Below are 23315 nucleotides of genomic sequence, written 5' to 3' on the forward strand. Positions count from 1 at the left end.
ATGTAACATAGAAGTAAATATAATATAGAAATATAAAAAGTATTGTTTCTTGATGAACCAAATATGAAAATTGTTTTGTTTATAGATAATTTCAAGAAAGAAATGAGATTGATCATTGATAGTACCATTCTTATTTGTGAACAATAGGAAAAAATGATCTACAATTTTTTGATTTTGTTTTTAGCAATGTCTAAGAAGTATGTATGTTCTTCAATTTACCGAATTGCAATTGTATATTTATTATGCTTTTATCAATTCTTACGTATCTACATATCTATCATATTTTTAGAATAATCATACCACTATTAATTTATAGGATAGGAGATAAGAGATAAGCTGAAATCATCCAATCCTTCTAAAGTTCACTTGGTACACCTTTTCATCCTTCACATTGTACCTAACAAAAAACCTCACAAATAAAAATTTAGCTATTGAAAAAGTGCCAATTTGACATCAATTAAATTAAAAGTTACATTTAGCACTAGTTCAAATTTGAACTTAGATTCATGGGTAGGTACAGTTTCTCCGGGCCAATCAACCATATCTGAAAAACAAAAATAAGTTTCCCACGGTCATTTTCACTCTGGCCTCAATAATCTTAAGGAGAAATTAAGTTAGAATATAACAATACTGATGTGTAACATTTTTCCGGAGAATCATTATATTTAAGTATTTATCAATGTTGTTACTTAGTACCTGTATATTACTTCTTCGAAACATATATACAAGGTCAATTTCCACGTTGCCTTTGATGATTTGTTGATTCTCTGTAGATTCAGTAACATATATACAAGGTCAATTTCCATTTCAGAATGAATTGGATTTAGTAAAACGTAAAAGGAGAAAGACATGAAATGAAACATATCCTTGACAGAAATAGTTTTCTAGTTGGTTAGACTTAGAAGATACCTGTTGGTCATCCTTGGTGGCTAAATCCATCTATCATCAACCTGAATGCCAGGGATGTGGGAAATTTTAGGCCAAATTTGAGGGTGCTTCTTCCGGCATCGTTTTTCCAGCAAAGGACATTCCCATATGGTTAATTTTATTAGAGAGTCAGGAAGCCTTTCTCCAGCCATATTCTCCAGCAAAGGACATCCCCTCATGGTTAATTGTTGCAGGGATGTGAGATGGAGAAGCCCCGTGCAGTCTAACATCTCCAGATTTGAAAACTTAAATAGATACAGAGACGTAAGGGAGGGAGGCAGCAAACCCTCTTTAGGGAAGGACTTGATGCCATCACATGGACCCCCAACATTGAGATGAGTAAGCATGCCCATGGATGGCCATGCTAGGCCGCTCAGTAGTTTCTCACAATTCACAATCCAAACTGTTCTCAGGTTAGGTGGCATACCCCCTTCTGGAAAGGACTCAATTTCTGGGCAGTTGGATATGTCGAGATATTCTAACTTTGGGAGAAGAGTACTCATCTCTTCAGGCAATCCTTCTCTCCCGAATGATACAAAGTTGGGGCATTGGTAAATACTCAAAGAACACAGACTCTTAAATGACTCTGCCCCTGAAACCAAAAGATATTCCATATTTTCACACTTTCCGATTGTGACATCTCTGAGATTTGGAAAGGTAACCAATGGAAGAGATGTGAGTGAATCACAACTGCTTTCTATTGACAGTGTTTCCAGTAACTCATGTTTGTGTTGCGTCGGGAATTCCAGTTTTTTAAGATCCGAGATATACAGAGTCTTCAGTGATTCAGGTAAACGACCACCCGGAAATGACACGGCTGACGAGCAATCCCTTAATGTTAAAGACCGGAGACAAGTTGGTTGGATGTTTGTGATGGCCTCTATCATAGACTCCACCATTGGGCTTCCTTCTACTTCTATAGTCTCTACTAAGAGAGGTAACGCATGCAGTGCTACTTTATTGCTTTTACATATCTCCAAACTTTGAATGGCGGGAGCCGTTGGGAGAGAAGAGCCAAGCAGCTCACAATTTCTAATTGTAAGTGTTTTCAGAGCAGGAAGGTGATTCGGCAAACTTCCCTCTAGTTTGGGGCAGTCACGTATTTCAAGAATTTCAAGCACAGGAAAAGCTTCTGAATCGAAGGAACTCCACACCTCCCAACAAGGCATTTCATAAATGAACAGAGATTCAAGGGAGGGAAAGGGCGTCCCAGAACGACAATCTTCGTTCTTGTAAAAACCTGCATCAATAGTCTTCAGCCTATTCAATCGTGCAATCTTAAGGACCTTGAGAGAAGGTAGTTGTCCAAGTGAAGGAAGCATACTACAGTTGTCACAATCACGCAATTTTAGACTCATCATATTGCAGTAGGAAGAATTTCCCATCCAATCTGGAAATCTGGTTCCTTTATAGCCTTTTATATACAACGATTCAATGTTAAAGTGAGGCTGTAACTTGCAAAGCACATCTATTTCAAGTTGGAAGTTGGTACTGTTGTTGTTACATCCAGACCATTCCAACTGTAAACTATTAATGTGTTTTTTATCCATCATCCTTGCCTCCAACGCTTCATCACTTTGGGAAACATTCTCCAAGTTCCTAATTTCAAGTTGACCACGAAGATTTGAAAGTGCTCCCAATTCTTTGATTCCATTCTCTTCGTGCTTGTCCACAGCAAAGAAATCCAGATGTTGTAAATGATTTAATTTACTCATTCCTCTCGGCATCTCTTTTATAGGAGTTCCAAGTATCTCAAGATGACGCAAGTTAACAAGATTGCACATGTCACTAGGCAACTTAGTCAGCTTTCTGCAACTACACAACTTCAAAGTTTGCAGATTGTATAAATTACATAATGACTTTGGCAGTGTTTCTACACTTGAAAAAGAGAGATCTAAATAGCGCAGATGGATCAATTTACCTATTGAGTCAGGCAAAGAATCCAGACTTTGGAAGTCACAAAATGATAAAACTCTCAAGTACATAAGCTTCGACATTATGATACATTGTGCCTCCTCATTGTTGAATGGAGCAGCTTCAAAATTTATAATGGACAAGAAAGTTCTCAGAAATTTTGCTCTACCAACAACATCAAAGTTGTCCAAGACTGAAGAATTGAATTTGGCAAATGACAAATGACGAGTCTTGGTGTTGATCTTTGTTTCTTTCCCAAGTTCTTCTGATCTAAAGTAAAAATCTCCACCGAGTGATGTGGCTAGATCATGCATGAGGTCATGCATCACAAAACATTTGCCATAAGGCCAACTACTTCTACTTGTGTTTGAACGTTGGAAAAATGATCTCGAAACCAAATCATCAAAATACTCATGACCAACCTCTTCTAAAGTCCTACCTTTCCTTGGTTTCTTCAAAAGATCTTCAGCCATCCACAACAAGATTAATTCATTTTTTTCAAATTCGTAATCTTGTGGATACAACGAACAATAAACAAAGCATCGTTTTAAATGTGGAGGGAGATAATGATAACTAAGTCTCAGTGCTGGAATAACTTTACACTCACTTTCAGAAAGTTCCCAAATGTCACTATTGAGAATATTATTCCAATCACCAATGTCATGCTTTCTTCTCAACATGCCTCCAAGCGACTCTGCTGCTAAAGGCAGTCCGTTGCACTTTTTAACAATCTCCTTTCCAATTTTTTCTAGTGTTGTTGTGTTCCCGTTCGATTCGGAGTAAAGACACGCATGGTTCGCAAACACTGACCAACAATCTTCATTCGACAATTGGTTTAGATGATAGGTGTGAACAGTTTGGACTATAGATGCTGTTTTTTCACTGCGGGTTGTTAGAAGAATCTTACTTCTCCTAATCCCACGGTTAAATGGTTTCTTAAGAAGACGCCAATCAACATAATCCTCTGTCCAAACATCATCCAAAACAATTAAGAATTTTTTATCTTTCAGCTTGTCCATCAATTCAAGATGAAGTAGATTCAGATCATTCAATTTACAAGCCTTTCCAGTCACCGCCTCTATTATAGTTTTTGTGACCTTGAGAACATCAAATTCTTGAGAAACACAAACCCATGCCTTAAAATCAAAATCAAATATCTGTTTCAAATTCTCATCATTGTACACCAATTGGGCCAAAGTAGTTTTTCCAACCCCACCCATGCCCACAATAGGAACCACAGACACTTCTCTACCGTCACTGTTATCCTCCGACAACAACTTGATTATGGCCTCCTTATCTTTCTCCCTACCATATATATGAGATCCATCTTCCAGAGATGTTGATGGAGCTTTCCATGACAAGTTCTCCACTGCACTCTCTTTCAAATCAAGACTCTCCTTGAGTTTTAAATGAGACTCAAGTGTGACAACTATGTCTTCCAACTTACTAACGATCTTGCTATCGGAAAAGCGAGAAAACAAGTCTCTTACCTTGTTTTGGGTGGCAGCTTTGGTGAAAACATGGTCGAGTAAGTCATCGGCTTCATAGACAGCATCTTTGAGAGCATTGAGCCAGTGTTTGACATTGGTGTCTGTGATCTGTTTCTTCTCGGCATCATCAAGCACAGCTCCAACCACTCTGAGAGTGGTCTCCAACTTTTGAAGCAACTTCTTGCTAAGCTTCTTTCCACGGATCAAGTCAACAAACTCAGGTGAAGCCAGCCTGTCGAAAACCACATCAAGAAAAGCAGAGAGAAAGGCACCACCGACCAGTGCTGCTGCCATGATCTCAAGAACAAAAGATGATCAGAGTAGAAAGACAAAGGCAAGGGAATTGGTTGCTATGAACTGATGTGATGAGATTTGGCTTAAGTCAACTCTCTTCACCTTCACTCGTTCTGCTGTGCAAGACAAAAGTATGGTCTTTTTTATTTTTATTATTTGTATTATTATGGTGGTGGGTGACTTATCACGTTGGGAGTCTCTTTACTTTTGATCCCCACATGTTGCTTTCTTGATATTTCCATTTTGAATTTAGCTCCTCTAAACTAAAGACTCAAGAGATTTAAAGAGTGATGATATTTCTACAGTTAATTTTAAAAAAATGGATTATATTTCTAAAATCCAAACTTAAAAAAATGAATTTAGCTTCTCACAGTGGTGTGTGTTTTTTTCTTGGTGATATGTGTGGATGGCTGCAAGGTTACTGTGCTTAATTATGTTCCTGTGCTTTAATGCTGTGAGACAAGTTGTATTGAAGCAGTTTGCACATGTGTTTTGGATATTTTTATTTAAAAAATAAGTTAATAGTAAAATTGAAAATGAATTTTTTTTGTTAAATCCAAAAGTTATGTAAAGATCCTCAACTTAGAATTTTTTTTCTAAAGTTAAAATTTAAAATCAATTTTTCAATGTGAAAGTAAATAGTGAAATATTTACTTAAATTCGTGTTAGTTTATATTTCAACCTAATCATTAAAATTGTCATAGAGATATGGTATTTTATAAAGATCTAATACTGAATCATGATTTTATAAATTTAAAATAATTGATAATGATTTATGTTTTTTAATCAAGTGGTAAAAGATTTAAATTTTTATTAATTCTTATATATAGAATAAATTTTGTTAGGAGGAAAATAAAAAAATGAGATTAAAAAATTATTAAGACAAAAAAAATGTTGAACAAATTAAAAGAGAAAGAATTAAAGAAAGGACACATGCTAATTGATCCCTAAAAACATAATATTAATGAATTCAAGATTTGAATATCCTTATATGTATGTTAAAGATGTGTGCAAAAAGAAAAGTGTGTGATTTTTTATTAAATAAATTCAATAAAATAAATAATTGATACTAATAAAATAAAAAATATTGTGAAGATGTTATAATAATGATAATAATAATAATAATATAGAGAGTGATTAAAGTAATTTGGCATGAAAAATTATTATTCAATTCAACTCTTTTTTTATGTTATATATCTATTGTAATTATTTGATAAATACTTCCATAAAATTTTTTGGTTGGTGATTATCCTTTGAATCTTATCTATATAAAATTTTTATTATTAGTCAAGTAAAATATATTTAGTGAGATCATCTCAAACAACAATACTAAAATGAGAGATAAAGAAAATTTAAGTCCAACAAATGAAAATATTTTACTATATGTAAAAAATATTTTTCTCCTATCATATTTAATAAATATAATTTTTATAAAATATAATTTTATTTTAAATCAACAGGTATAAATTTTTATCAGTAGTGAAAATAGATTTAAGTGAACTTTCTAGAAAAACTTTTTTATTTGTTTGTTTAAGTGTTGAAGATATTTTTCTTTTTAGTATCAAACAAAATCTTATAGGATTTTTTTACTCCACTACACTTGCTCTCTCCTCATTTTTTTCAAAATACACCTGCCTCAAAATTGTTTCCTAAACAACACTCCTTTTTAGCTTGCAGAGAGAAGTCGGGGTTAGGGAACCCAACTTTTCTTTGCTCCTATTATTTTTTAATTTAAAAAAATTATTAAATTCATTTTTTATATATTTTTTAAAATAAAAACCCTTGAGCTTCCTTCTACTTCTATAGTCTCTACCAAGAGAGGTAACGAATGCAGTGCTACTTTATTGCTTTTAATTATCTCCAAACTTTGAATGGCGGGAGCCGTTGGGAGAGAAGAGACAAGCAGCTAGCAATTACTAATATAAAGTGATATTAGAGATTCATATAATAATTAATTAGTTTTAAGAAATATTTAATTTCAATTTTTTGCATTTAATTTAATTCATTTATATGTAAAATTATTCAAAATATTATTTATAAACTTTAAATATTATAAAAATCAATTTTTATTTAAAAATTAAAGTATAATAATTGAATCATTTTATCATTCATATTTTATATTTTAAAATTACCATAACATTTTAATTTAATATAATTTATGTGTTTAAATTTTTATACAAAAAATTCTCATATAATTTTATAAATACGCGCGTGAATTTATTATTAAATATATGTTTCGTGCATAACAAGAGAGTTGAATAAGTACCGAGTGTCATTGTTATTCTTTCAAAAATTAGAGTTCAACTCTTGACATCTTTCCATCACCTCACTTAGTCGCAGCATCTGACAATATTTAATTTATAAGTAATGTTTTCAGTATTCTAATTAATAAGAATATTTAATTGTGTTAAATAATTGACGAAAAAGAATTCGTGGCGAATTATCTTTTGTCAAATCTGCCCGAGGTGTGATCGATTTTGTCAAAACCCATTTTATATTTGTAATTAATATTTTATTTTAAAATTTATTGTTACAGTTCGTACGTATACAAGTTAGTGACTATATATAGTTTACAGTTCGTGTGTTTCATGCCAATATATAATTTTCGTAAATAAATTGCACGAATCCTTTGCATCACTCATATATACAAGTGCTGCAACTTGTTATCACCTACTTGACTAGTCACATATATTTAATTTTAACACCAATTTGAGGAAAAATAAATTGTAAGAATTATTTTTTGTCAAATCTGCACGAGGTGTGATTATGTCAAAACCTATTTGGTATTTTTAATGAATATTAGTTTTTAAAAAGTTGTTAATAAGTCAGGTATACCCTTTAGAATCTATAGTTTACGGTTTGTGTATGGAAAATATAATGCTGTGTTAGGAAAGAGGATTTTGTAAAAGTCGCACGAAGTTTGATGTCTGTAAATCTCTTTTTACATGCTTTTTAAATTTTTTTAATCGATATTCATTTTATAAAATCATAACCGTCCATTCTATATTTCGTGTAATTCGTGTGGATTTACCTTTCATAACAGATAGCATCATTCTGTTTGTATTTTGTGCAAATAATTTTCGTACTAAGTAGCAACGTTGATAAATAAAACGAAAAAGAGATTATGATGATGATGATGATTGGTACAAATTGTATTGCATGAATCACAAATTAATTCCGCCACTAAACTGCATATTTTCGCCAGGTATGATTTTGTCAAAACCCATTTAATATTTGTAATTATTATTATTATTATTAACGAAAAACATGTGTTGTCACGCATTATATTTATATTTCTATTTTGCAAACACATTTTTATTATATTAAATTTAAAATTATATATTATAACAACATTTTTTATTTATGCTCTTACTAAATCTTTATAGTTACAAGTGAATAAATATGTAAGTATTTAAAATCATATAGTTTGTCTCAAGTAAATCAACAAACTTGCATAATTCATCAAGGTATCAATATCCACTCCCAAGGCACCACAAAAGCCTTGATGGAAATTCATTTTGAGGCCCGAGACAAGTTCAAAGCCTCTCAAAATGCTTTTTATGGTAAGCACCTTAGAAAAGGTTGCTTCTCCTGTAAAGAGTGCGTCATGCGTCATTTGTTCCTTTCAAGTGCTTGCCTCGTGTTTTTATGAGACATTCATCATCATAATATAATCTCAAAATAATATCTATTCCTTATCAGAAAAGGATACTACCAAGATACTTACAAAATTAACATTTAAATGTTGAAAATTGTCTCATATAAGATAATATATATTAATAATGATTGCCAACAAATAAGTAGCATGAAGTACATTAAGAAGAAAAAAATCCCTTCTTTTTATTCAATTTTTTTTCTCGTTCTAGCGACTAAATATTTTATATCAAAGCGTCTTGAATTAGACAACATTGTTTTCAAAGAAAATGAAGTTTGGGAGAATATGTTGAGTTTAATTAGTGGAGGTACTTCACAAAAATTTTAGAAGGAAGGTAATTGTTTAGACATTTTTGTTAATGGGAGCGAGGAAATCTTTGGAGGTGATGATCCCCTCTCAATTTCCGAATAAATAACCGAAGAACAATTAAAACTATAGAAAAATCAAGATTCCTTAAGGAAGAACCCATAAATATTAAATGATCACTGAAATAAATCAAATAAAAAAAAGTTGAAGGACGAAAGTGAAACCAAGCCTTACATTAAAAGATAAAAATATTACTTTTACCTTCATGAATTTGATATAAATCTTATTTAGTAAATAAAGTTTAATAATTTGTAAAAAAAAATCATATAAAATGGATTCAACAATAATGTAAAAACAAAAAAATATTAGATATTCTTTAAATAATAAGGTACTTCGGTTTGTAGAACACGTTCTCAAGTTTAAAGAGCTTCAACCCGACCTTTGAAACAATTAACCTAGGGTTAGCTCGATTTGGTTTAAGCCAGACTTGATTTAACTAAGAAATTCAAACCGAACTAATTGGTTTGGTTCCGATAAGCAAAACAATATAGCTTTAAATAGGGTTTGTCTAACTAAACCTAAGTAAAAATTTCACTGAAAAATTCAAACTTGCTTCTTATGATTTTTAATGAAATTCAAATAACATTCTAGAAAATATGTAGCGGTAAACATGGCAGGAGATAGGTAAGTACAGGAATATGTTGGGGCGTTCACAGCAGGAACTTGAGCCACTGATACAACTATTGAGGAAGAGCAAAGAGGTTGTTTACAAGTGTTCAAAAATAGGGAAATACAATTTTGTGGCTAAGAATTCTTACCGTGGAAAACTAAAATTAAAGATCTTGCAGACTCAATTGAGAGGTTTTTCAATATTGAAATGCTAGCTCTTATTGCACGCGATCAACTTGAGATCTTGCTTAGGGTTAGTGAAATAGAATACTTCAATGATGAAAAGTTTTCCGATTCGGTGATCGCGCCATTAGCTATAGCTGCTGCTGTTACAGTTGCTATAGTTATTAAATTTCTTCTGTTCTAATTTTTGCATGATTAATTAGGGATATTTGGATAGTCTGGATAAGGTTTTAGTTTCAAACTTTATTGTCTTTATTGTATATTAGCAACCGATTTGTCACGCCTATTATGTTTTTGCTTTTTTATTGTACTTTCGCATTTCTATTAAGCTAATTAAAGATGTTATATATATAGTTAAAAAATTCTCTTATTTTATGTATATATATATATATATATATATATATATATATATATATATATATATATATATATATATATATTGGTTTCATATGTTTTTAAATGCATGTTTATCTTTAGAATTTTCTTTACTTCTTATACTCTACTATTTATGATAATATATAGTAATTCAATTTTATTTTGTATATTGTATGTAGGCTACCGTAGTTTTTTTTTCCAACAAAATGATTTGTATTAAATGGTACCAAAATACCTAAGATCCAAAAACATATACACCAGTGACAGTAGAAAGAAAGCAAATTCCATGGTTAGATTATATTTATATCTCGACAAAGATAGCTAGTTTCGAACATGGACCGTTACACCCAAAGTCATGGCTTTAAATTGTAGTCAGCAACCATAATTGCAGTCATAACGCTAATGTATTTTGACTCTGTAATCACATCACAATTATAATTATGATCACATCAGTTTGTATTTTTCCATAATTATCCACAATGTAAGATTTTTAGGTTCGTTGCATGCAACGCAATCATAATTGCAATTTAAAATCATGTCTAAAGCCATGCAACATTGATGCGCATCACTAACCAGCCCCCACCATCGTGCACATAAACATCGGTTGCATTTGGGATGATCCCACTCGAAGAGCAGCTACCACCGAATCAAATTAACTTCACATTTCATTCAAAATTGTCTCTTCATGAAACAAGCTCCAGGTGCCATATATCATTAAGTAAAACAATAATTAAAATTAGGGACTCTGGCTTTTATTAATCCACGATCGTGCAAAGAATAATATATTCTGCGTAATTTTCTCAGCATTGAAAGAGCCATTAATTCCTTAACATACACTCATTCCTAGCATTCCATACACACCAAAATTTCTGATGCCCACACCGCCCTCCATACATCTGCCTCCTTCTTTGAACTTACGAATACAGAATCTTGCCAAAAATGTGATTCTGGTCATTGTGGCAACACCACATTTACATGCAGCCAGCAGCCAAGAGTAACATTGCCTCCAAATTAGTACCAAGAATTTTATGACATGAGAAGAAACAGTGAGATACCGACTCATCTACCTCAAGGCAAAAGGGACATAAGCACTCATGAGGATTATAAATGGTGTTTCTCCTTTTTAGATTATCCTTCGTTGGTAGTCAATCAATCAAGCATCACTCTACAAATTAAGAAACACGCCTTAGGTTGTATATACCTTAGTGTAGTAGTATGAGAAAAAATATCCAAGTTAAATAGAAAATTATTTTTATAAATATGAACACTTTTTTTAAGGCAAAATGTAAAAAGAAAAGTTGCAATTTCTCCCCAATCTCTGCAAGAGGTACATGTGTTACCGTATTACATACATAAAAAAATGGTTTCTCCTAAGTTAACTTTCAGTCCTAAAAAATGCCACTGTTAACTTCTCTAACATCAATCACATTTGAAGTGGCTCCAAACACCAGCAAGAGAAGAAAGTTCATGGTTTTTTGCCTTATATAACAACCACTGCCATGAGATATGTTTTACGGCTGTCAAAATACCCCCTGGTTCACACTTTTTGCAACTAAAGGCTATCATATAAAATATTTCTGTTGGCCGAAATCGGTTACGTTTCTTTTGATCGACCTTGGTCGAAGTTATTTTTTGATCAATGTCGGTTAGAATTTTTTTTGTCAACCTTAGTCAATGATGTTTGTGATCGATATCAACCGATTATATTTTTTTACCAACATTTTGTCAGGACTATTTTTTGGTCAACGTCACCTTGGTTTTTTCGGTCAATGCGACAAAGCTTGTTACCAGGAACAACTTGAGGCACTTGCGGACTCGCTTGTCAGGTTTTTCATCATTGACATGCAAGCTCAGATGGCAAGAGACCAGAAGGAGATCCTGCTTAAGGTTAGGAGAATACTTAGCGCTGTTAATAAATTTCCCTCCCACACAGTTGATGCATCTAACCCTGAAGAAAATGCAATTCTAGTATGGAAGCAACAAATACAAGTTTGTCTTTGTCCTGCTATTCTGATCCTCTCTCTATCCAGATGTATATATGTTTGTTAGTGCATATATATATATATGCATCCATGTATATATGTTTGCATATACATACATATATGAATGTACGTAGATATATTCATATATATATATATATATATGAATACATATATATACACGTGCTTTGTGCATGTAACCATTTGCATTTAAAGAGTTTGTATCATTATCTTATTCGTTACTTCTCTTTAATTATATTTGTTAAGTTAAAAAATATTAATGCTTTAAGATGAATTAAGACTCCTAATTGTAACCACATCAGCCATACTTTCCCGTGATAATTCATTTCTGGTTTGGCAACATTTCCCACCTCAACTATCTGTGTCTCTTTTAGTAAATTCAGTAGGGATTGTAAGATTATGTGCTTAGTTTGCTTTGTTTTTTTAGTTTTATGATGTATAAAAAATTATAGATCAGTTAGTAGTTTGGTTTTAGGTTTTGTTCTGGTCTAGATCGGATCATGTTCCGATCTTCTACATCTTTAGCTTTTACGCACTGTGTGCTTGAAGCTAAGGGGTTATCTTTTGGTTCAGATTGGAATGTATTGGATTATGTTCCGATCTTCTATCACGCATCAAGCCCATAAAAGAGGCTTAGGTCAATTCACTTTCAAAGTTGGGCCTTGCCAAGCGGGATCAAACGACCACCTTAAGGGGGATTGACGATAATCCGACTATTTCTGCAGAATAAGGGATTAACTGATTGTTTATGATATGCTGGTTAGTCATGCATCATGAAGGGACAACTAACATAAACTTAATAGCACGAAACATTTGCGGGATATGATGGAATATTTTGATGCAGCATAAAGACCCCGACTTGTAAAAATTGTGGGGGGACCGAATGTGCTTCTTTTTGAGGAGGCTTTTTCCGGAACAGGTTTGTTATATTTTTATTGCATGTTATTTAGAATTAAAATCTATTATGTCAGTTGTGCATATAGCTTGCGTCAAGTGAATCAATAAAGATTGAACTCGTTTCATATTATATTGATTTGATAGTTATATTTCTTAAGTGGGAAAATATTGAGATTCTTAGAACATTTTTGGTCAAAGAATCCATTTTAGGTTCTTGGATTATTTTTTGTGAGTCCCATGATGTTATATAGGATGCAAGAACTTCTATCATTTTTTATTCTAATAGTAGAATCCAATTTGGATTATTAGATTTTACTAGCACAAGAAAAAATAATATTTTTGAAAAAATAGGAGTTCTTTTCCTAGAACCCAATCTCCATCTTAAAAAACTCTTAATAAGAATAATAGTAGATCTAGTGGATAGGGTTCTTGAGTTCAAGAATCCCATTAAAGATGCTATTGGGCCTTTGACAAACTGTCCATGTTGTGCTACTCATTAACAAACCTGTGCTTACATTTCATAGGCTCTGGTGAAATAATAGATAAAAGTTATTTATATACAAATATTTCTAAACATTATTAAATGTATTACATAAAAACTATAGACCAATAATATCATTAAAAATGACGCATTTTAATATGTTAAGCAAATAAGATAATTTCAATCAGTCTTGAACAGAAAATATATATATAGAGAGATATCGAGTTTAATACTTATGTATTGATGATGTAAAATGATTTTACACTATTATAAATTATTGTTTGAATTACTTTAAAATAATTATTTTAAAAGTCAAAAAACTTATCACATAGTGAGTTGCAATTAGGTAATGGTTTAAATATATTTTTAGTCTATAATAAATACTCATTTTTTGCATTTGTTCCCTAATAAATTTTTGCTTTGTGATGGGTCCCTAATATTTAAAAAGCTTTGTCCGAAGTTCCTGCCGTTAGTCGAAATCCATTATCTTCATATGTGATCGTTAACCGATCACGTAAGATTTTTTATATTTTTATAGAAAAAAGTAAAAAACGACATCATTAAGTCCCCGAATCCTCCAAACCACCCCCACCAGTCCCCAACCAACTCCTCCACTAGCTCCACACCACCGCTATTGTGTCTCCAAAACCCCCCAAACCTCCCTTGAAACCCCATGGCAGCAACACAACAATAATTCTAACCCATTTTCTTTTTTTCTTCTCTTGAACCATGGCTCCCCATGGCAACAACAAATCTCCTTCTCTCAAAAATCACTCATGGACCCCCCTTCCCCAAAGAAAACCCTCCTCTTTGTTTTCATCATTTCCTTCTCTTCACCTACGACACACAAGTGGGTTTGAGGGCCAAGTGTGAGAGAGAGACTGGGAGAGAAGTGAGGTTTGAGAGTTGAAGGAAGTTACCGGTGGTAGCTGGCGCTGGCACGAGCAGTGGCACGACTGGCAGCACCAGTGGTGGCCGATGGCTAGGTTGGTGGTGACCTTTAAGAAGGGAGAACAAGAAGAGACAACCATGAAAGCAAGGGTTTGCAAAAAGAGCTCGCAACTATGAAAGGTCGACGACAAGTTCAGACATCGCTATCCCACTCATTTTTTCGTGCTCTATGCAATGGACCGAACGGAATCGCATTTTAGGGTAAGGTTTTGTTGACCTTCTTCTACCCATGAAACTATTTTGATGTGTTCTCTTAGAAACCTTATCCATGTGAATTTCTTGAGTTGGGAGTTGGCTTGGTTTGATTTGAAAATGCAAAATTGATTGCAAGGTCATAGTGACAAATCCATAAGAAAGGTATAGAAGAAACTATAGTGGGTTGTGTGAAAACGTAGAGGAATGCTGAAGAGTGATTTTTTGATGCCCAAGGGATTTTGACTATAGTTTCTTATCATTAGTCAAAATCCGTTATTTGCTGAAGAATGATTCTTTGATGTCCAAGGGATTTTGACTATAGTTTCTTATCATTAGTCCTAATCTCAGTCAGACAAAAATCACACATGACATGTCTGTGTGGCTGGTTAACGATCGTGTGAGCAAATAACGGATTTTGACTAATGATAAATATTTCAAACAAAACTTTTTAAATATTAAGAACCTATCACAAAGCAAAAATTTATTAAAGATCAAATGCTATCCATTCCATTATGCCAACCTATGTTCCTTTTCCACTTCAGTTAGTGCAACTTGTACGGCTGATTCTTTCAGCTGTCATACACAAGCATGTCTTGTTTCTGAGGCCTATTTGTCCTTTCTTTTTTCTATTCCCCACCCCCTCTTTTCCCTATCCTTTTATATACCTTCATTATGGACCTATCAAGTTCTAACCACGAAAATTCCAAAAACATTTCTAACCCAAATCTCCAAATTTACATGATGTCAAATCAGAAATAAACTAATAAATAAGAAAATGTGATTAAAAATAATATATAACACTACAGAGAAAAAAATCAGAAAATTATTTTTCCATGCATACTATAAAGAGATTACAAAGTCAGAAAATATATATTTTCATGGGAGAAATGTTCATGTGAACACAATAATTACCTTGACTTCGTATAGTGATATTTTGTTGCATATCATTGCAGCAACTTTTTCAAGGGAATGACTTGAGTATTTCCCACCTCTAGCTTCTTCTTCAATTTTATTTGCAGAACTGTTGGAATTTGAATCAGTGGGAACTTGCAGCAAGCAAGCAACAGAAGCAAGGGGGTGTAATTAGAAAATAAGACCAAGAGAGCAATTACAAGACCCACTTACCTCAAGGATTAGGTGTGAAACAAGCAGGTGCATCATATCTGGAAGAATGATGCTGGTCGGGTAGGAATAGACAAACTTAACAATTTCCTGATATTCTGTAGCACAAAAAGACAAATTCGATTAGTGAGAAATCAGTATAAATAATACTATGTAATAACAACATTAATCAATAGAATATACAATTGTTCCTTCCCTTATTCTTCTCATTCTTCTCTCCGTGGAGGCCCTGGTCCTTGAAAACCAGCTTCTATCTTCTTCCCTATCAACAAGTATATAGCATATATAATTATGTATGATAATTTTAAGAAAATAAACAACACTAATATAAAATATATAGAATAGTAAAATACAAAAAAAAAAACAAGATCATATCTGCATTTCCAGAAGTATCTTATGGAATCTAGATTACCCAGGAAGTGAAATTAAAAACTTGAAAGAAGAAACAGAGAAAAAAGAAAATATTTTAAGATAAGTTGTAACCCGGAATCAAAATAAAAGTTTATAAATAATTCAAGCACATATATATATTTTGGTGTCTTGATCTTATTGATGTATTTTGCAGACATTGATATACTTTTATTACCCTATAGAGCTGGAACAAGATCAACTAATTGAAGGTTTAGTGACATTGTCACAAAGCAAAGAAAATGCCTGATTTATGAATATTCACCTTGAATCTACGTGAGTCAGAACAATTTCGTTCACCAAAATATGCCATTGCAGTTGAGGTGGTCGGTCGTATGTGAAAGAGTCAGTTATGAGATGATGATCTTTTCATGCATTTCGGTATTGTCCTTTGCATTAACACTTGCACAACATTCTCCAACTGAGGTAGCAGTTTGTCAGTAGTGAAACCCTCCTTGTCCAACAATTCCATATGAGGAACACTACCTGACAACATTGCTGATTTCAAAAGCCTTGTATTCTTGGATATCTCTTATAAACTCTTTTCCTCATCCTTGCCATTGGGAATTGGTAAATTAGGGAGCTTGCAGAATCTCTCGTTGGCTGAAAATAACTTCTCCTGACTCTATTTCAGAGATGGCCTCCATCAAGTCCCTCAACTTGACTTGCATGGGAATATGCTTCAAGGAAATTTGGATTAATAAATTACTCTAGAACCTGAAAGGTTAGTTAATTCACAATTTTTTTTTTAAAATTATTATTACCAAAATTTTATGATATCATCGATGTTTATATTTTTATTTCTTTTATATATATATATATATATATATATATATTATTACATTACTTAAAATTATTTATAAAAAGTAAATTTAATTAAATATAATATTCACTAACTATTCAAGTATATATAAATATAATCATCAACTTGTATAACAGAGATATACTTTTAGCTTCTTTTTAGAAAATATTACTATTAGCTTTAAAATGATTTATATATATGTGATATTTTAAATTACATTTTTTGGTGAAATATTTTAAATTACTTTGTATCACAGTTATTATATATCTTAAATATTTTTTTTGAAAAAATAGAAATAAAATTAAAACTTAAGATTGAGATCAATGCAGACTTATTAAATCATATTTAAATTTTAAACTACATCAATTGAGTAATAAATTAAGAAAACCAAAAATTGTATCAGATGATATTTCTCTTTTTCAAAACCAATCTAATCTACTCCATAAACTCCTTTTAATCTGACAACTATTAGGAAAGTGAAAAGGAAAATATAAAAAATTAAAAAAGTAAATAATTGGACTTTGTAGAAGTCATAACCACATTCTTTATCATCCTTCTCTTCTCCGTCCCCTCATTGTTGCACCTGATACATTTCTTTAACACGTTGTCCTATTGTCTGATCAATAGGAACATGATATATCGCCTCGTTATTTTCTAATCATGCAATTGCATTGATTTATTTTCTGTTCTTATCATGATTGGTTCCACATTATTATTATGTCATGCACTTCATCATGGTGCATTGCACTAATATTAATGATCGTTCTACAAATCTTTGTTGTACCCCTTAAATTTCATTGGCTTCTGCCTTTTTTTTTTATGGAAATTAATTAATTAACATTGGTTTTTGAAGTGCTTGTTAATTACAGGCACCATGGAGGAAAGAGTGGGACTTTTGTTTCTGATTTTGTCATGCAAGAGAGGTAACAATTGTTAGATTGGCCTTTTTCTTATCTTTTTGCTTTTAAATTTAATTATCGTGCTAAGTGAGATGGATATAACGTAGTTACAACTCACACCAAATTTACTGTACCATAATAAAGTTTACCTGGTTCTTGTAGTAATAATATAAATAGTGATGAACCACATACCTTCTAAAACCAAATACCCATACTTGTTTCATATACCTAGTAACTTAGAGATAGAATGCAAGACTTGTATTATTCACTCTCCTATATATTTATGTACCAAACTTTGGTGGAAATTTTAAGGAGTGACAGGTTCATATTAGCTTTTAACCATCAATGGAAAACTGGTAAAAAGGAAAGGCTGGCACTAACAACCAGTTATTTGTCAATAGGAAAGGAAGCTTGGGCCCAATTGAAGAATGTTGTGGAAAATTAGTGTCTCTTTGATTTCAGAAGCTTTACTTTTTTTTTTCCCAATACTTACAAAAATATCATCTTATTTTTTTTACCTCATGTCATGATTTGAAGAATGTGTTTTGCTACAAAGTACTGATACTTTAATTTGCTTCTTGCATCTATATCTGATACCAATATATTGATATATTAATTTCACTGGTACATATATGTGAAGTGACCAATTCTTTAAAAAAAATTATGATAATCAAATATAGTGACATGTAACATAGAAGTAAGTATAATATAGAAATATAAAAAGTATTGTTTCTTGATGAACCAAATATGAAAATTGTTTTGTTTATAGGTAATTTCAAGAAAGATATGAGATTGATCATTGATAGTACCATTCTTATTTGTGATCAATAGGAAAAAATGATCTACAATTTTTTGATTTTGTTTTTAGCAATGTCTAAGAAGTATGTATGTTCTTCAATTTACCGAATTGCAATTGTATATTTATTATGCTTTTATCAATTCTTACGTATCTACATATCTATCATTTTTTTAGAATAATCATACCACTATTAATTTATAGGACAGGGGATAAGAGATAAGCTGAAATCATCCAATCCTTCTGAAGTTCACTTGGTCCACCTTTTCATCCTTCACATTGTACCCAACGATAAACCTCACAAATAAAAATTCAGTTATTGAGAAAGTGTCAATTTGACGTCAATTAAATCAAAAGTTACATTTAGCACTAGTTCAAATTTGAACTTAGATTCATGGGTATGTACAGTTTCTCCGGGCCAATCAACCATATCTGAAAAACAAAAATAAGTTTCCCGCGGTCATTTTCACTCTGACCTCAATAATCTTAAGGAAAAATTAAGTTAGAATATAACAACACTGATGTGTAACATTTTTCCGGAGAATCATTATATTTAAATATTTATCAATGTTGTTACTTAGTACCTGTATCGTTACTTCTTCGAAACATATATACAAGGTCAATTTCCACGTTGCCTTTGATAATTTGTTGATTCTCTGTAGATTCAGTAATGTATATACAAGGTCAATTTCCATTTCAGAATGAATTGGATTTAGTAAAACGTAAAAGGTCAATTTCCTTGACAGAAATAGTTTTGTAGTTGGTTAGACTTAGAAGATACCTGTTGATCATCCTTGGTGGCTAAATCCATCTATCGTCAACCTTAATGCCAGGGATGTGGCAAATTTTAGGCCAAATTTGAGGGTGCTTCATGCGGCATCGTTTTTCCAGCAAAGGACATTCCCATATGGTTAATTTTATTAGAGAGTCAGGAAGCCTTTCTCCCACCATATTTTCCAGCAAAGGACATTCCCATATGGTTAATTTTATTAGAGAGACAGGAAGCCCCGTGCAGTCCAACATCTCCAGCAAAGGACAACTCTCTATGCTTAATTCTTGCAGGGATGTGAGATGGAGAAGCCCCGTGCAGTCCAACATCTCCAGATTTGACATGTTATATAGATACAGAGACGTAAGGGAGGGAGGCAGCAAACCCTCCTTAGGGAAGGACTTGATGCCATCACATCGACCCCAAACAAAGAGATCAGTAAGCATGCCCATGGATGGCCATGCTAGGCCGCTCAGTAGTTTCTCACAATTCTTAATATGAACTGTTCTCAGGTTAGGTGGCATACCCCGTTTTGGAAACGACTCAATTTCTGGGCAGTTGGATATGAGGAGACGTTCTAACTTTGGGAGAAGACTACTCATCTCTTCAGGCAACGACTTCAACTTGTCAGAGCCCCAAACACTGAAATTAATCAAGTTGGGCGCAGGCAATCCTTCTCTCCAGAATGATACAAAGTTGGGGCATTGGTAAATTGTCAAAGAACACAGACTCTTAAATGACTCTGCCCCTGAAACCAAAAGATATTCCATATTTTCACACTTTTCGATTGTGAGATCTCTGAGATTTGGAAAGGTAACCAATGGAAGAGATGTGAGTGAATCACAACTGCTTTCTATTGTCAGTGTTTCCAGTAACTCATGTTTGTGTTGCGTCGGGAATTCCAGTTTTTTAAGATCCCAGATACGCAGAGTCTTCAGTGATTCAGGTAAACGACCACCCGGAAATGACACGGCTGACGAGCAATCCATTAATGTTAAAGACCGGAGACATGTTGGTTGGATGTTAGTGATGGCCTCTATCATGGACTCCACCATTGGGCTTCCTTCTACTGTTATAGTTTCTACCAAGAGAGGAAACGCATGCAGTGCTACTTTATTGCTTTTACATATCTCCAAACTTTGAATGGCGGGAGCCGTTGGGAGAGAAGAGACAAGCAGCTCGCAATTTCTAATTGTGAGTGTTTTTAGAGCAGGAAGGTGATTCGGCAAAATTCCCTCTAGTTTGTGGCAATCACGTATGTCAAGACTTTTAAGCACAGGAAAAGCTTCTGAATCGAAGGAACTCCACACCTCCCAACAAGGCATGTCATAAATGGCCAGATAGTCAAGAGAGGGAAAGGGCGTCCCAGAACTACAATCTTCATTCTTGTAAAAACCTGCATCAATAGTCTTCAGCCTATTCAATCGTGCAATTTCAAGGTACTTGAGAGAAGGTAGTTGTCCAAGTGAAGGAAGCATACTACAGTTGTCACAATTACGCAAGTATAGACGTGTCATATTGCAGTAGGAAGAATTTCCCATCCAATCTGGAAATCTGGTTCCTTCATAGCCTTTTATTTGCAACGATTCAATGTTAAAGTGAGGCTGTAACTTGCAAAGCACATCTATTTCAAGTTCGAAGTTGGTACTGTTGTTGTTACATCCAGACCATTCCAACCATAAACTATTAATGTGTTTTTTATCCATCATCCTTGCCTTCAACGCTTCATCATTTTGGGAAACATTCTCCAACTTCCTAATTTCAAGTTTACCACAAAGATTTGAAAGTCCTCCCAATTCTTTGATTCCATTCTCTTTGTGCTTGCCCACAACAAAGAAATCCAGATGTTGTAAATGATTTAGTTTACCCATTCCTCTCGGCATCTCTTTTATACGAGTTCCACGTATCTCAAGATGACGCAAGTTAACAAGATTGCGCATGTCACTGGGCAACTTAGTCAGCTTTATGCAACTTCTCAACTTCAAAGTTTGCAGATTGTATAAATTACACAATGACTTTGGCAGTGTTTCTACACTTGAACAAGAGAGATCTAAATAGCGCAGATGGATCAATTTACCTATTGAATCAGGCAAAGAATCCAGACTTTGGAAGTCACGAAATGATAAAACTCTCAAGTACATAAGCTTCGACACTATGATACATTGTGCCTCCTCATTGTTGAATGGAGCAGCTTCAAAATTGATAATGGACAAGAAGGTTCTCAGAAATTTTGCTCTACCAACAACATCAAAGTTGTCCAAGTCTGAAGAATTGAATTTGGCAAATGACAAATGACGAGTCTTGGTGTTGATCTTCGTTTCTTTCCCAAGTTCTTCTGATCTAAAGTAAAAATCTCCACCGAGTGATTTGGCTAGATCATGCATAAGGTCATGCATCACAAAACATTTGCCATAAGGCCAACTACTTCTAATTGTACTTGAACGTTGGAAAAATGATCTCGAAACCAAATCATCAAAATACTCATGACCAACCTCTTCTAAAGTCCTACCATTTCTTGGTTTCTTCAAAAGATCTTCGGCCATCCAGAACAAGATTAATTCATTTTTATCAAATTCGTAATCTTGTGGATACAACGAACAATAAACAAAGCACCGTTTTAAATGTGGAGGGAGATAATGATAACTAAGTCTCAGTGCTGGAATAACTTCACACTCACTTTCAGAAAGTTCCCAAATGTCACTATTCAGAATATTATTCCAATCCACGATGTCATGCTTTCTTCTCAACATGCCTCCAAGCGACTGTGCTGCTAAAGGCAGTCCGTTGCACTTTTTAACAATCTCCTTTCCAATTTTTTCTAGTGTTGTTGTGTTCTCGTTCGATTCCGAGGAAAGACACGCATGGTTCGCAAACACTGACCAACAATCTTCATTCGACAATTGGTTTAGATGATAGATGTGAACAGTTTGGACTATAGAGGCTGTTTTTTCACTGCGGGTTGTTAGAAGAATCTTACTTCTCCTAGTCCCACGGTTAAATGGTTTCTTAAGAAGTCTCCAGTTAACATAATTCTCTGTCCAAACATCATCCAAGACAATTAAGAATTCTTTATCTTTCAGCTTGTCCATCAATTCAAGATGAAGTAGATTCAGATCATTCAATTTACAAGGCTTTCCAGTAACCGCCTCTGTTATAGTTTTTGTGACCTTCAGAATATCAAATTCTTGAGAAACACAAACCCATGCCTTAAAGTCAAATATCTCTTTCAAATTCTCATCATTGTACACCAATTGGGCCAAAGTAGTTTTTCCAACCCCACCCATGCCCACAATAGGAACCACAGACACTTCACTACCGTCACTGTTATCCTCCGACAACAACTTGATTATGGCCTGCTTATCTTTCTCCCTACCATATATATGAGATCCATCTTCCACAGATGTTGATAGAGCTTTCCATGACAAGTTCTCCACTGCACTCTCTTTCAAATCAAGTTTCTCCTTGAGTTTTAAACGAGACTCTAGGGTGACAACTATGTCCTCCAACTTACTAACGATCTTGCTATCGGAAAAGCGAGAAAACAAGTCTCTTACCTTGTTTTGGGTGGCAGCTTTGGTGAAAACATGGTCGAGTAAGTCATCGGCTTCATAGACAGCATGTTTGAGATCATTGAGCCAGTCTTTGACATTGGTGTTTGTGATCTGTTTCTTCTCAGCATCATCAAGCACAGCTCCAACCACTCTGAGAGTGTTCTCCAACTTTTGAAGCAACTTCTTGCTAAGCTTCTTTCCACTGATCAGGTCAACAAACTCCTTTGTAGCCAGCCTGTCGAAAACCACATTAAGGAAAGAAGAGAGAAAGGCACCACCTACCAGTGCTTCTGCCATTATCTCAAGAACAAAAGATGATCAGAGTAGAAAGAAAAAGGCAAGGGAATTGGTTGCTATGAACTGGGTTGGTTCTTGGTAAGGTTAACTGATGTGATGAGATTTGGCTTAAGTCCACTCTCTTCACTTTCGCTCGTTCTGCTGTGCAAGACAAAAGTACGGTTTATTTATTTATTATTATTATTATGGTGGTGGGTGACCTATCACGTTGGCCTGGATGCTTTTTGGGATTCTCTTTACTTTTGTTTAAAAAAATGGATTATATTTCTCAAATGCTTTTAATTAAAGTAAGTGATGGCCAGCTTTCTCGCTTTAAATGTCACCTCACTTTAGA

General features: G+C 33.6%; 1 protein-coding gene across 4 annotated transcripts; it reads right to left on the reverse strand.

Moving 5' to 3' along the window:
- Positions 1-214: 214 nt before the first annotated feature.
- On the reverse strand, positions 215-23108 carry LOC114405948 (putative disease resistance protein At3g14460). 4 transcript variants are annotated; one of them, XM_028368479.1, is made up of 4 exons: positions 23045-23093; positions 910-4688; positions 697-767; positions 215-544 (listed from the first exon to the last, which is right to left on the reverse strand). In XM_028368479.1, the coding sequence occupies exon 2, from the start codon at positions 4623-4625 to the stop codon at positions 930-932; it is 3696 nt and encodes a 1231-aa protein (XP_028224280.1). In that variant the 5' UTR covers positions 4626-4688; positions 23045-23093; the 3' UTR covers positions 215-544; positions 697-767; positions 910-929. The 4 variants fall into 4 exon arrangements, with proteins under 4 accessions (XP_028224280.1, XP_028224278.1, XP_028224279.1 ...); XM_028368477.1 differs by lacking the exon at positions 910-4688 and having other exon boundaries at positions 19146-23108; XM_028368478.1 differs by lacking the exon at positions 23045-23093 and having other exon boundaries at positions 910-4802.
- Between the last annotated feature and the right edge of the window lie 207 nt (positions 23109-23315).

This window comes from Glycine soja, chromosome 3 (genome assembly GCF_004193775.1).
Source record: "Glycine soja cultivar W05 chromosome 3, ASM419377v2, whole genome shotgun sequence".
NCBI classification, from domain to species: Eukaryota; Viridiplantae; Streptophyta; class Magnoliopsida; order Fabales; family Fabaceae; genus Glycine; species Glycine soja.